This window comes from Aspergillus fumigatus, chromosome 2 (assembly GCF_000002655.1).
Source record: "Aspergillus fumigatus Af293 chromosome 2, whole genome shotgun sequence".
NCBI classification, from domain to species: Eukaryota; Fungi; Ascomycota; class Eurotiomycetes; order Eurotiales; family Aspergillaceae; genus Aspergillus; species Aspergillus fumigatus.
In genome coordinates, this window is record NC_007195.1 from 1,925,720 (window position 1) to 1,937,716 (window position 11,997).

At 48.1% G+C, this 11,997-nt stretch overlaps 7 protein-coding genes across 7 annotated transcripts; 3 read left to right on the forward strand and 4 right to left on the reverse strand.

Moving 5' to 3' along the window:
- Window positions 1-581: 581 nt before the first annotated feature.
- AFUA_2G07520 (bifunctional aminopeptidase/epoxide hydrolase) lies at window positions 582-3,065 on the forward strand (the record flags this gene model as incomplete). Its single annotated transcript, XM_749995.1, has 10 exons — window positions 582-905; window positions 964-1,048; window positions 1,176-1,398; window positions 1,507-1,624; window positions 1,676-1,795; window positions 1,856-1,981; window positions 2,051-2,055; window positions 2,109-2,337; window positions 2,389-2,876; window positions 2,939-3,065. 10 exons carry the CDS (start codon window positions 582-584, stop codon window positions 3,063-3,065), a joined length of 1,845 nt encoding a protein of 614 aa, XP_755088.1.
- An 873-nt stretch (window positions 3,066-3,938) lies between these two features.
- On the reverse strand, window positions 3,939-4,499 carry AFUA_2G07530 (uncharacterized protein; the record flags this gene model as incomplete). Its single annotated transcript, XM_749996.1, is given in 4 exon segments — window positions 3,939-3,952; window positions 3,999-4,292; window positions 4,303-4,386; window positions 4,457-4,499. The coding sequence occupies 4 exon segments, from the start codon at window positions 4,497-4,499 to the stop codon at window positions 3,939-3,941; spliced, it is 435 nt and encodes a 144-aa protein (XP_755089.1).
- Window positions 4,500-4,966: 467 nt separating this feature from the next.
- tipA (TIP41 family protein) lies at window positions 4,967-5,885 on the reverse strand (the record flags this gene model as incomplete). The annotated part of the gene is made up of 3 exons (XM_749997.1): window positions 4,967-5,080; window positions 5,146-5,536; window positions 5,590-5,885. 3 exons carry the CDS (start codon window positions 5,883-5,885, stop codon window positions 4,967-4,969), a joined length of 801 nt encoding a protein of 266 aa, XP_755090.1.
- Window positions 5,886-6,325: 440 nt separating this feature from the next.
- Window positions 6,326-7,627, forward strand: AFUA_2G07550 (aurora family serine/threonine-protein kinase; the record flags this gene model as incomplete). Its single annotated transcript, XM_749998.1, has 3 exons — window positions 6,326-6,421; window positions 6,482-7,441; window positions 7,493-7,627. 3 exons carry the CDS (start codon window positions 6,326-6,328, stop codon window positions 7,625-7,627), a joined length of 1,191 nt encoding a protein of 396 aa, XP_755091.1.
- A 290-nt stretch (window positions 7,628-7,917) lies between these two features.
- On the reverse strand, window positions 7,918-8,816 carry AFUA_2G07560 (mitochondrial inner membrane protease ATP23; the record flags this gene model as incomplete). The annotated part of the gene is made up of 3 exons (XM_749999.1): window positions 7,918-8,145; window positions 8,200-8,417; window positions 8,591-8,816. 3 exons carry the CDS (start codon window positions 8,814-8,816, stop codon window positions 7,918-7,920), a joined length of 672 nt encoding a protein of 223 aa, XP_755092.1.
- Window positions 8,817-8,934: 118 nt separating this feature from the next.
- On the forward strand, window positions 8,935-10,606 carry AFUA_2G07570 (glutamate 5-kinase; the record flags this gene model as incomplete). Its single annotated transcript, XM_077804110.1, has 5 exons — window positions 8,935-9,135; window positions 9,215-9,402; window positions 9,464-9,574; window positions 9,629-9,724; window positions 9,776-10,606. The coding sequence occupies exons 1-5, from the start codon at window positions 9,099-9,101 to the stop codon at window positions 10,604-10,606; spliced, it is 1,263 nt and encodes a 420-aa protein (XP_077660273.1). The 5' UTR covers window positions 8,935-9,098.
- A 357-nt stretch (window positions 10,607-10,963) lies between these two features.
- AFUA_2G07590 (putative beta-1,6-glucan biosynthesis protein (Knh1)) lies at window positions 10,964-11,936 on the reverse strand (the record flags this gene model as incomplete). Its single annotated transcript, XM_750001.1, has 4 exons — window positions 10,964-11,029; window positions 11,093-11,495; window positions 11,564-11,664; window positions 11,727-11,936. 4 exons carry the CDS (start codon window positions 11,934-11,936, stop codon window positions 10,964-10,966), a joined length of 780 nt encoding a protein of 259 aa, XP_755094.1.
- Between the last annotated feature and the right edge of the window lie 61 nt (window positions 11,937-11,997).

Sequence of the window (11,997 nt, forward strand, 5' to 3'; positions counted from 1 at the left end):
CACAGGTAGAGGTACGAAGGCAAGTACAGTGATGCATCCATGGCGTACGTACAAAGTCCTTACGTTGATATCTTGGTAAATTAACATAGCTGCGAGAAATGACACTCATCGTTCATGAACGACAAGGTATTCACTAAGTGTACACACATAGATATGGAATCATCAGATAGATACCTGCCAGCATTTCTTTCCCAAAGACATCGAGAGGAGAGGACATCATAGATAGCTTCAGAGGTGAAGCTCGGTAACTATCTCTACCTTACCTCATCTGTCGGTTTCCTCTATCTCTTAGGTTATCTTTCCTTGGATATTGCTGTACGTAACGGGAATGTATGAATTTTTCCATCTTCCGCATGTGGCCGCGTCCGGATATAGCCTCCCGTCAAATGCCCACTGTCAGTTGATCGGTTCAGGTAAGGTATCCATAAGAACCTAGGGATTCATTTATGATCGGTGTACCTCGCTTTCAGCTTCGGAGGCTAAACTTCTCTGGAAGCTATATCTACGGTCCAAGAGCGACTTTTATCTCTGACATTCAAACCAGGTGGGCTGTACAGTTTTCTCACAGCCAAAGACACAACATGACGACCGTTGTCAACCTCCCTAGGGATCCAAATACCCTGAGCAATTACAATAATTGGGTGTCTACTCATATTACTGCAAATTTCGACATCCTTTTTGATCAGAGAAAGCTTGCTGGAAATGTGATCCATCGGTTCCGTTCTACCACTGATGGCGAGTCTAATCATATCATCCTGGACACCAACCATCTCGATATTGGTAGTGTGAAAGTCAACGGACAGCCATCCGAGTGGGAGTATCTTCCCCGACTGGAACCGTACGGCACCCCTCTCAAGATCAAGCTCGATCAAGGTGTGAAACTCAACGAAACTATTGAGGTCGACGTATGTCGCTGTAATCTTTGTTCTTACGCGATATATATCCTGGTCTAATGAGTTCTAGATATCCGTCCAAACCACTGAGAAGTGTACTGCTCTTCAATGGCTGACACCTGCTCAAACATCAAATAAGAAGCACCCTTATATGTGTAAGTCAAATCGCTTCCTGGGCGGCCCTTTCCTGGAAATAGACTCGCACAATCCACGCGAGAATCCTGGATGTAGCACGTGAGCCTCGCAGAAGAACGAACAGATGTTGACAGGAGCTCTTTCTAGTCTCTCAGTGCCAGGCTATACACGCCCGGTCCATCTTCCCCTGTCAAGATACGCCGGATGTCAAGTGTACGCTGGACTTCAACATCACTTCGCCTCTTCCGGTGATTGCCAGTGGACTCCCCGTTCGGGGTTCATCTGAGGCTCCGAAGTCCGATGGTAAGACTTTATACAAGTTCCACCAAAAGGTCCCAATTCCAAGTTATCTTTTTGCGTTAGCCAGCGGGTGAGTTATCCCCCCTCCACCCCAAACTCTACTTGTTCCCCTCTTCCTTTGCGAATTCGTCACTCCTTGGGACCACTTGGCAAGTTTCATCTGACAGAACGCTTTAAGTGATATCTCTGAAGCCCCGATTGGGCCCCGTAGCGTTGTTGCAACTAGTCCCGACAAGCTCGGCGAGTGTCAATGGGAGCTCGAAGCAGATACTGAGAAATTCATCAACGCAATCGAGGTGTGTCTGAATGACTGAGTGAAGTTGGATACTCGCCTGACTTGCGGACAGAAAATTGTTTACCCTTACGTTTGGGGAGAATATAATGTGTTGATCCTTCCCCCCAGTTTTCCGTACGGGGGAATGGAAAATCCAATCTTTACATTTGCCACCCCTAGTATCATCTCAAAGGTATTGCATTGACTCTCTATTACTTCGGAAGCGCTTTCGCAGTGCTAATATACTGCGCAGGATCGGGAAAATATCGACGTTATTGCTCATGAGCTTGCGCATAGCTGGAGCGGTAACCTTGTCACTAATGCCTCGTGGGAGCATTTCTGGTTGAACGAAGGCTGGACTACTTACCTCGAGAGACGGGTAAGTCTCCTTTCCTAGCCTTCTAGAGGGTAGGCGTATAGATTGTTGCTAACCGCGCGAAGATCGTAGCTGCGGTGTGAGTATCCTTGTCCTGAGCGTCCTGGCTCCGAGTCACTAACGGCTATAGCCACGGCGAGCCTTATCGTCATTTCTCCGCCATCATTGGATGGAAGGCTCTCACAGACTCTGTAGAGCACTTCGGTCCTGAGCATGACTTTACCAAACTTATCACCAACCTGAAGGGCATGGACCCAGATGACGCTTTCTCAAGCATTCCGTACGAGAAGGGATTCAATTTTTTATTCCACCTGGAGAATCTGGTTGGAAAGAGCAAGTTCGATCGTTTCATCCCTCACGTATGTTGACAGTCCTGCCTTGATGAGGGCAAATCCGCTAATCATGTTCAGTACTTCAATAAATACAAGGGCAAGTCACTTGACTCCTATGAATTTAAGAGCACGATCTTGGATTTCTTCAAGGATGATTCAGATGCCTCGACAGCACTGAACGAGCTCGATTGGGACAGCTGGTTCTATGCCCCTGGTCTCCCTCCGAAGCCGGATTTCGACACGTCGCTCGTTGATGTTGTCTATGATTTAGCTAAAAAGTGGCTATCTTTGCCTAAATCTTCCTTCAAGCCTCAGCCAGAGGATATCCGAGGCTTGACCGCGAATCAAGTCGTGGTCTTTTTGGAACAGATTCTCGTGTCTGAGCGTCAGCTGACTCCTGAATTGTCTAAGCTGATGGGCGAAATTTACGGGCTTGCGGCGAGCCAGAATATCGAGGTGGCCAACCTTTACTTCCAAGTCGGTCTGCAGGCAGGCGATGCAAGTGTTGTTGAACCTACGGCAGATCTCCTTGGCAAGATTGGTCGAATGAAATTCGTGCGACCCTTGTAAGCCATTTCCACAGGTGCTACTTTCCAGCAATTTGTCCTGAAGCTAATCTTCGGTGCAGGTATCGGAAATTGGCAAAGTTTGACCGTAAGCGTGCCCTTGACACGTTTGAGAAGCATAAAGGTTTCTACCATCCTATTTGCCGTGCCATGGTTGAAAAGGACCTTTTCGGTAAGAAAGACGAATAGAACAAGGTGGAGCGCCGGCCACTTTACGCATGCCCTCCTTCATCCGGGAATTCTTGTCGCTCGCCTGGAGTGATACAGAATTTGGCCCGTAACGTCTGCGAGCACGATATTTGCAAAATCACCATGACCTTACTTAACTTCATCGGCCATCAATAACCAACTTGGTGTTGTGGCAGAACAGCTGAAGAGACGGTGGTAGTGAGTACGTCAGGGTATTTCATATTTTAGATGGAGGACAGTGTATGTTCTTCAGTTAAAAAATTCGTTCAGTCCTAATACTCAGGATGTGCATAGTCGTGGTTTTGCATTCGAAGCAATACATGAAGATTCGGTTTGAACGGTCATCTCTTCCCATCGACCAACTGCTTATCCAATTCCGAATAACTAAAGATGCCGGGCTTTCCACCAGGCCTGGGGCCGATATGTAAGATTAGATCAGCCTCGTTAATTTGGGAAAGCTCTGATATAACGCGGCGCATATATGCAACGACCCGTGCTACTTTAGTCCAATCCATATCTTCACCATGCGGCCCGGTGTGGCTTGCTTTCCAGAGATTTCTCCACACAGCAGCTCCTAACACTGCGTCACCTTTCACCAGGCCTTCGTCGTACGCAGCAAGGACGCCTCGCCATTGAATAAAAAGGTCTTTGAGAAACTTGTTCCGGATGGCGCGACTTGTCAGACCGTGTAGAACATCCATGCGATGCTCCGCATTATGTGAGAAGTGGTCTATCAAGTGCCGTGAGTACGTTTGCAGGCTTTCATATGACGGCAAAGCGCGTAGTCGGACAGTGAGAAGGTACATGTGCAGAAACGTAACCTGCGACCAAGTCGAGAAGGTCGGAATCAATCCCAATTCTGGACGTACTTAATCAGCCGTCTGCGGCTATGATAGGAAACAAGAGCAATAGGCTTTCAAGATCAGTACATACCTTCGTACCACCACCCCTCTCCAACTCCAAGATCCTCCCCAGCTTCAGTTTTGGGAACTTGAGCCCCTTTCTGGGATAATTGGGGAATGCTGTAGTCGGCTTGACTGGAACAAACCTCGAATAATTTCTGTGTCATGCCGTATGCGACATATGTTTCCGCAGCTGTTCCAGGGCGAGGCATTATAGCCCTCGATAATTGTGAAGAGGCCCGCCAGTGTGAAACTGAACCCAAAGTCTGCTGGACCAAACGGGCATTGTGGTTCGGACGGGCCGGCAAGCGCAAGGACACGAGGCCTGAAGATACAGGTTGCGATGCGATAGGCGCAGATGTGTGTAAGGATCGTCGATGACTTCGCGGCGAAATTACAGACAGGTTGAGCGCATGCGCCTACAGTTCGTTTCATGGTCAGTCAGGCAATTTTTTGGAGTGGACATCAGATAATTGTGTTGCTGCATACTTGAAATTCGGGGCACTCCCATTTGCATAGCGCGCGCACCCATGTGAGATTCAAACTTTTGGAAGGCATCTTTGGTCGAACAATCCGGCCAATAATTCGCTCAATGACTGGCATATATGCGTCAGGATGAAGCTTGTCCTGAGGTAGAGACTGATGATGCGTGGAGCACGGAAGCTCTGTTTGCACTGTTTGCTCAGGGCTACCTCTCCGACGCAGAACAGCCAATACATTTTCCACCAGCTAGTCTTGATCATTCCTGACTACGACGACATACAAAGCCCGCCTTCGAATTTGCAATCTTCAACATGAAGACACTTCGCAAGTTGTCTATTTGTTGAAGGCAGGGTTCAGGTATCTTTAACTGGTTGCGAGTCTCTCTTGGGAGACAGTGGAGAGCTGTTACTAGGGTGGAGGCCGCTCAGAAAGAGAAGTTAGAGGGAGCGCGAAGCGATGTCGATCGACTCAATCATCCTGCCATGATGGTGAATCCACAAGTCCTAGTGTCTCGCGCTATGCATCCAGGGTCACTTTTTCCAAGCGCTTTTCTATGAGGGGAAGTATATCAGAGAGCCTGTTTGGGTCTCTCATGATCGCCGGGATATCGTCTCTCGTCGTCGCTAGAGACTGTAAAAATATCATCAATAGTCTGATCATTCGTGGGGACTGATGAGTTATTTAGAGCACAGTACCTGGCGGACTCTTTCGTAATCGCATTCCTTGGATTGATACTCTCTAATGACCTCCTTACTCTCAAAGTCGACATATAATCTGGTATCTCGAAGCCGGAAGAGTACGTTATCGAGCCTCATGAAAAATCTTGAGAGCAGCAGAAGCCTGTCTGGCATTACGCGAATCTTGCAGGACAGCATAGCAATGCCGTTGTCAGCCAGTTCATCTTCGTACAGGATGACCTCATCAAAGAAAAGTATCGGATCTGGGCGCTTCAGTAACTCGATAGGTATGGGCTTTGTGGTTGTCTCAAAGGGTCGACTGTTGGGATGAACAGTGCCCGTATAATCTGTGGTGTAGGACCAATCGAATGGTTTGACAACGTCCTTGATACCTTCGTGTGCTTTCTCCCTGTTTCGTGTCAGGTAGATGAGGGACAGTTGCACTATACGGAACTGGCTCACCTGCTCTTTTGCCATTCCTTTGAATGCGCGACTCTGAGCATAGAGGTGCCCGTCTTGTCGACACGATCCAGCGCGTCAAATGCATTGAAGGTAATGCCCCAGTCCTTATTTTCAGATTCGATGGTGACATGGTTGTCGCCGAAGATCATTTCCGGCGGTGCAATACCCAACCTTTTCGTCATCTCCTCGATAGGCTCAGCTTTCAAAATAGGGAGCTTCTGAGTTATTATTCTGAATCCTTTCACCGAGATAACGTTGGGTCTCTGGACGCCTGGGGAAACTGCGGCGGCATTCATAGTGGATGTGGAGCCTGCTGAGGCCATTCTCTGGTTTCTCTCAAGTACTAAAAAATGAGATTTGATTGTTGAACCCCTTCAAATCAGCACCTCGATATTCGCTTACAAGGGCATATATTTCTGCCATCTATTTTAAGATGCCGCTAGGTTGAATGGCATTTATTCAACCTCGTCGCCGATGATTGACACCCCGCGGTGTCGGAGAAAGAGGCGGTCCGACCTGTTGCTGTGGTGATGTGTCGAAGGAGCATAACTAGATAAACAAGTGGATCATGGAATGTTACTCTTCTCTTTCCCAGAGGGCTCTCGACTTCTATCTACTATTTGACACTCCAAGTTTTCCACCATCAATGTAATTATGATTGCATAAACCAATAGAGCCTCTCTGAATCACACGATCTTACTTGCTTCTCCTCTTCCCAAAGCAATTGACAATTCTCATGGCTACAAAGGCGCTCGAGGCTCGTTTTGAGCATCTCTCTGTCAAAGATGATGCTGATCATGGAAGGAATGGCAGCACATACTCAAAGCACAAGGTAAATCTCTTGCAATGATTTTTGGGGAGAGGGGAACAGCCTGCTAATCCGGCTCGACAGGGCTCTTTGTCAACAGCGGTGTCCCTCTCAGGCCTCGGAGCCGCTGGGCAATTTAACAGTGGCTCAAGTCGATCAACCTTGTTAAAGCTTGCCTTGCAAAACACAAATGAGAACAAAGTGAATGCGATGCATACCGGCTCATCCCCTCTCAAGGGAGCTCAGAGCACATTGGCGCATCGTGACACAGATGAGAATGGAGAATCGCGACACACGACACCATTATACGAGCAGCCCGGCCCCAAAAAATTACATCTGGGAATGTTTGAGATCGGCAAGCCATTGGGAAAGGGGAAATTTGGTAGGGTTTACCTGGCCAAAGAGCGATCATCCGGCTTCGTTTGTGCTCTTAAAGTCCTGCACAAATCCGAGCTGCAGCAGGGGGGAGTGCAGAAGCAAGTTAGACGCGAGATTGAGATACAGAGCAACCTACGTCATCCCAACGTTCTCAGGCTTTACGGCCACTTCCATGATAGCAAACGAATTTTCTTGATTTTGGAGTTCGCCGGTCGAGGTGAGTTGTACAAGCACCTCCGGAAGGAGCATCGCTTTCCCGAGTGGAAGGCAGCTCAATATATTGCGCAGATGGCTGCCGCATTGAAGTACTTGCATAAGAAGCACGTCATGCATCGCGACATCAAGCCGGAGAACATACTCGTGGGAATCCACGGGGAAATCAAGATCAGTGACTTTGGGTGGAGTGTCCATGCGCCCAATAACAGAAGGCAGACGATGTGTGGAACACTGGATTATCTTCCCCCAGAAATGCTCAAACCCAACCCGCAAGACAATTACTATAGCGAAAAGGTCGATTTATGGAGCTTGGGCGTCTTAACTTATGAATTCTTGGTTGGGGAAGCGCCCTTTGAAGACACTCCCGTCATGACACAAAGACGGATTGCGAGAGCGGACATGACGGTGCCTTCATTTGTCAGCCCCGAAGCAAAAGATCTCATCAAGAGAGTATGCGAACCCTACCGCTCAAGGCAAGTACACTTTCTAACGTTTAAGCAGTTGCTCGTTCTCGACCCAGACAAGCGTATTTCCCTTGATGAGATCCAGCGACATCCCTGGATCCTTAAACATTGCTTGAAGGATGACCGGGTCACGAAACAGAGTTCTGGTTCTTCAAAGGAAGTCAAAGCATGATGGTAAGACCCATGCATTTCTGGAGTTAGGGTGTTGTACCTCCTTTCCTTGTCAGCCAGTTCATTTCAGCCTGTGTGTATGGAGTTGGAAGGTGCTTTGTGCTTTTTTGCTTCTTCCCATTTTCCTTAGAAGATCTGAACTATCAGGGCTCTTAGCTCGGCGTCATCTGGTATCTTCTATTTGTAACATCCGGAACTTGACTATAATACATTGCAAAGCGCAGACTTCATGCACAAAAATCTGAACAGGCAGGGTAGGCTTGACGTATCTTCGTAAGAAAACCACGAGTCTCAACGGTAAATCTCGTCGAAGGGCCGCGTGTCTCTGAAACAGCTGTCCCAAACCTCATTGACCACTTTCTCCGCATGGGCTTCATCCTTGCATCCAGGTCTAGCTCTTACTGACAAGATGGCCCTTCTTCTTACACATTCCTGATGTTGCTGAGTGAATTTCCACTGACCACGTCTGAAGAATTCTCGCGCCCATCTGCACTCACCACTGAGGGAGCTTGCTCGGATCTGCAATGAGTCAGTAGTTGATGCTGGCTTGGGTCTAGCGAGAGACTTTAATACCTCTGTGCAAGCCGCATGCCTCAAATTATCCGTCCAGTCCACCTTAAATCTCAAGTGGTCGTATGCATGAACCATCTCATGTGCCATTGTGTCCTCCAGATGCCCTTGGTCCTTCATCTCGTTCGCGCAAAGTAAGATGCCATATTCCGGATCAAAACCCCCAGCCTTTCTGCTCGTACAGCGTCGGCAATAGATATTGTGACTGGAAAGATCGCCCCCTAGTTGTCGAATATTGTCGCTCAAGAACCGTATGATCGGACCTGGACAGCATATGTTTGTCAGACGATTTCCATAGGGACCCAGTTCAGAGGGGCTGATGACAAGTGGACAACTATGGATAGCAATTCCGTGTGAAGTCAGTATGAAAACTTCGAGTGGTTCCAGTACTCACTGTACTGTAATAGGTAGTCTCTTTGATCTTCACAGCGCTTGCAATCTGCGGCTTCATTGCGGATATCTCGTGCAATCCGGAACTGTTCCTTTCCCTCATCCGTCATCTGTCCCGTCAAGATAGCAAATATATTGCGCCATTGGGTCCATGTGTCATCTCCAGGGATATATCCACTATCAGACTTGCCGCGGGTAGAAGGAGTTGAGCAAGGTTGCGAATCTGACATTTCTCAAGCCAAGTTGCTAACTTCAAAAGCTGTATCAGAGAGCCGTTATCCACCAGTGGATCTACTTTAGAGCGCGAAAGGAAGAAGATTCGTCTGGCTCTCCGCATATGCGGTGACAGGCGGCAAAACAGATGGTCCGTAATCGGATTGTTTGAAACATTATTTGAGGATGAGACGAGCCATCAGTATTTCAGGCCCAGGAATGATCTGATGATTTGTTGACTTGCTTTGTCACGGGAGTAATTGGTTGCTTCTGAAAGCCATCAATAAACAAACGTAACAATGCCGTCGCAGCGTCTCACCATTGTAATAAAACTAGGTGCGGGGATCTGTTTTTTTTTCTGTTTCCGGATAATGCTATATGTTGTTTGAGAATGACTGACTCACCACTTGAATAGGGACGAGCTCCATAGTTGATGAGAATACCCACGAGCCCATTCTCTCGATCTTGACCTTAATCGTCGAGACAGCCGCCAAGCTACGTAGGGATGGGCATAATGTAGTCCTCGTTTCTTCTGGCGCTGTTGGCGTTGGTTTGCGGAGGATGGATGTGGACGAGAGACCCAAATATCTTCCTCGCATACAGGTATAAGCCAGCGTTCTCAAGTCCTGCAAGGGTAGATGTTCTGACCGGTTACATTTTTCAGGCGCTAGCAGCTGTCGGACAATGCAGACTCATGAGCCTGTGGGACGGTTTATTTTCACACCTTCGACTCCCTGTAGCGCAGATCCTCTTAACCAGGAATGACATTGCGGATGTGAGGACTCATTCACTGCAACTCTGGACCAAAGATATCTAATTTCGACTTCAGAGGACACAATACATCAATGCTCAAAACACCTTCGCCCAGTTGTTTGATATGGGAGTCATTCCCATCGTTAACGAGAACGATACGCTGGCGGTTTCTGTAAGCATCTCAGTTCCATAAATGATCCATTGATCTGACAAAACTCACAAGGAAATCAAATTCGGTGATAATGACACTTTATCGGCCATAACGGCGGCCATGGTGAAGGCCGACTACCTCTTTTTGATGACGGATGTTGACTGCCTATATACCTCGAACCCTCGTCACAACCCGGATGCTAAGCCCATCGAGGTGGTTTCCGACATCTCTTCTCTGGAAGCCGATGTGTCGTCTGCTGGTTCATCACTCGGGACTGGTGGAATGAGCACAAAGATTGTAGCTGCAAAATTAGCAACTAGTGCCGGAGTGACGACTGTGATTACCAAGAGTTCCAAACCGGGCAATGTTCTCGAGATCGTAAAGTATCTCCAGCAATCACAACGAGGTATCTTGGGACAGTCTTCAACGGTAGAGACAACGCCGTCAGAGTCACAATCACCGTTGTCGCCGCCTCTACATACGCGGTTTTTACCTTCAGACACACCAATTCAATCCCGGTCATTCTGGCTCCTGCATGGTCTCAAGCCACGTGGGAGTCTGTACATCGACCATGGGGCATATAGCGCTCTTTTGAACAAAGCCAGTCTCCTACCAGCAGGTGTCGTCGGTGTGGATGGCCACTTCGGTCAACAGGAAGCCGTGCGACTGGTTGTTGTTGAGCGACTCTCGCCAGACTCTCTCAACGGAGACTTCCTCCACCACGGGCAGGAACCCAGGGAAGTTGGCCGTGCACTGGTCAATTACGGCAGTACTGAGATTGCACGCATAAAGGGTCACAGAAGCACACACATTTACTCCTTGCTGGGATATGCTGATAGCGAATACATTGCTCTTCGGGAGAATATATCCTTTTTTCGGTCGGATGATTCCGTACGCCAATAGCAGCAGTTAGCAACCTTCGAATGATTTCGGCCAATTACTAGACCTCTTGCGCGAAACGATATATGAATCGGGTCGACATGACTCGGATGATCTCCTCTTTTTGCCATATCGCAGTGATACCTTATCTGTTCTTATGTTGGAAATTGCATTTTGAGCGACATTGGGGAGCCATCAAGATGAAGTGGACGAATCACGGAGTATGTGTTTATCAAATCTAGGCTAATTCTATTGTAGACCGTGAATAGAGGAGATTCAACACCGCCTAATTTGGTCGATAGGAGGCACCGCCTCTGGCACCTGTGACATGGATGCGATCGAAATGTCATGAGATCATTTTCTCTTCTTCAATTTGCTTCATTAATCCTTCCATCTCTCCATTAATCTTTTCATTGCGGCATCGTGGGGATGCGGTGCAGGGGACGCCTAGGGAAAGTGTCTATCAGAAGAAGCGCGTTTATTGTCAAGGCCGTCCAATAATCCACTTACTGTGTTCTCAACACTGACAATAGAGTACGTTGCAGATGCAGAAAGTGTAGCTTGCACTGTCGCTGGAGGAAGCCGAGTCGTTGCGATTGTGTAAACACTTGCTGTGAACTGCGGTGCCGGAGCCTTCGTCTTCACAGGGATAGTACTTCCGGGTTCCTTGGCCATTGGAGCATACTTTGTTGGACCGCTCTGCAAAGGATAGGGTACAGTGTAAGCTGCGTAAGCTGCTCCAACCCCTCTCTTTCGTAGTTCTTCTTTAACAGCGTATCCGTCAGAATTTGAGAGAGAACGAATGTCATCCACGAGGTGAGGTGGAAACGACCCGGTCATGTTGCTGAGTGTGAAGCGATTTGAGAAATTGATGGCAAAGGCCTCAGGCCCAGAGGCAACCATCTTTAAAAAGCTGCATGTTGTTGAATTGCGTCAGTGCGAGACGAGCTTTAAAGAAGCAAGAAAAGCCCGAGGTCTTACTATGCGTTGGCTTCATTGCCTCCGACACCAGGATCGATCCTGATGGAGACCGAATTTCCACGAGTGAAAAGGCCGTTTTTGATTAGGACAGCTACTTCATACTAGTTGGCTCTCTTTCCGTTAACAGGAGCCCGTGAGCTGTCTGTAGTGCCCAGCTACTCACCTGGGTATCAGCCTTATCTCCTCCTGCGTAGAGGGAAAGATCGTATTGTGACAGTTCCGAAATTCGTGGAGGCTGGCCTGACTCGCACCAGTGCACTGTAACAACGTCGCCACCCTTGAAATTCGTGCCAATGGTTGGCACGGTGAAGTCAACATCTGCTAATGTACATGGAAGTAGCAGTAAGGTGAAGAGGCACTGTAGAATATTCATATTGAGGATGTAGGTCTCATGCAGTACACAATAATCTAAAAGCAGCTGGATATGATAGAGA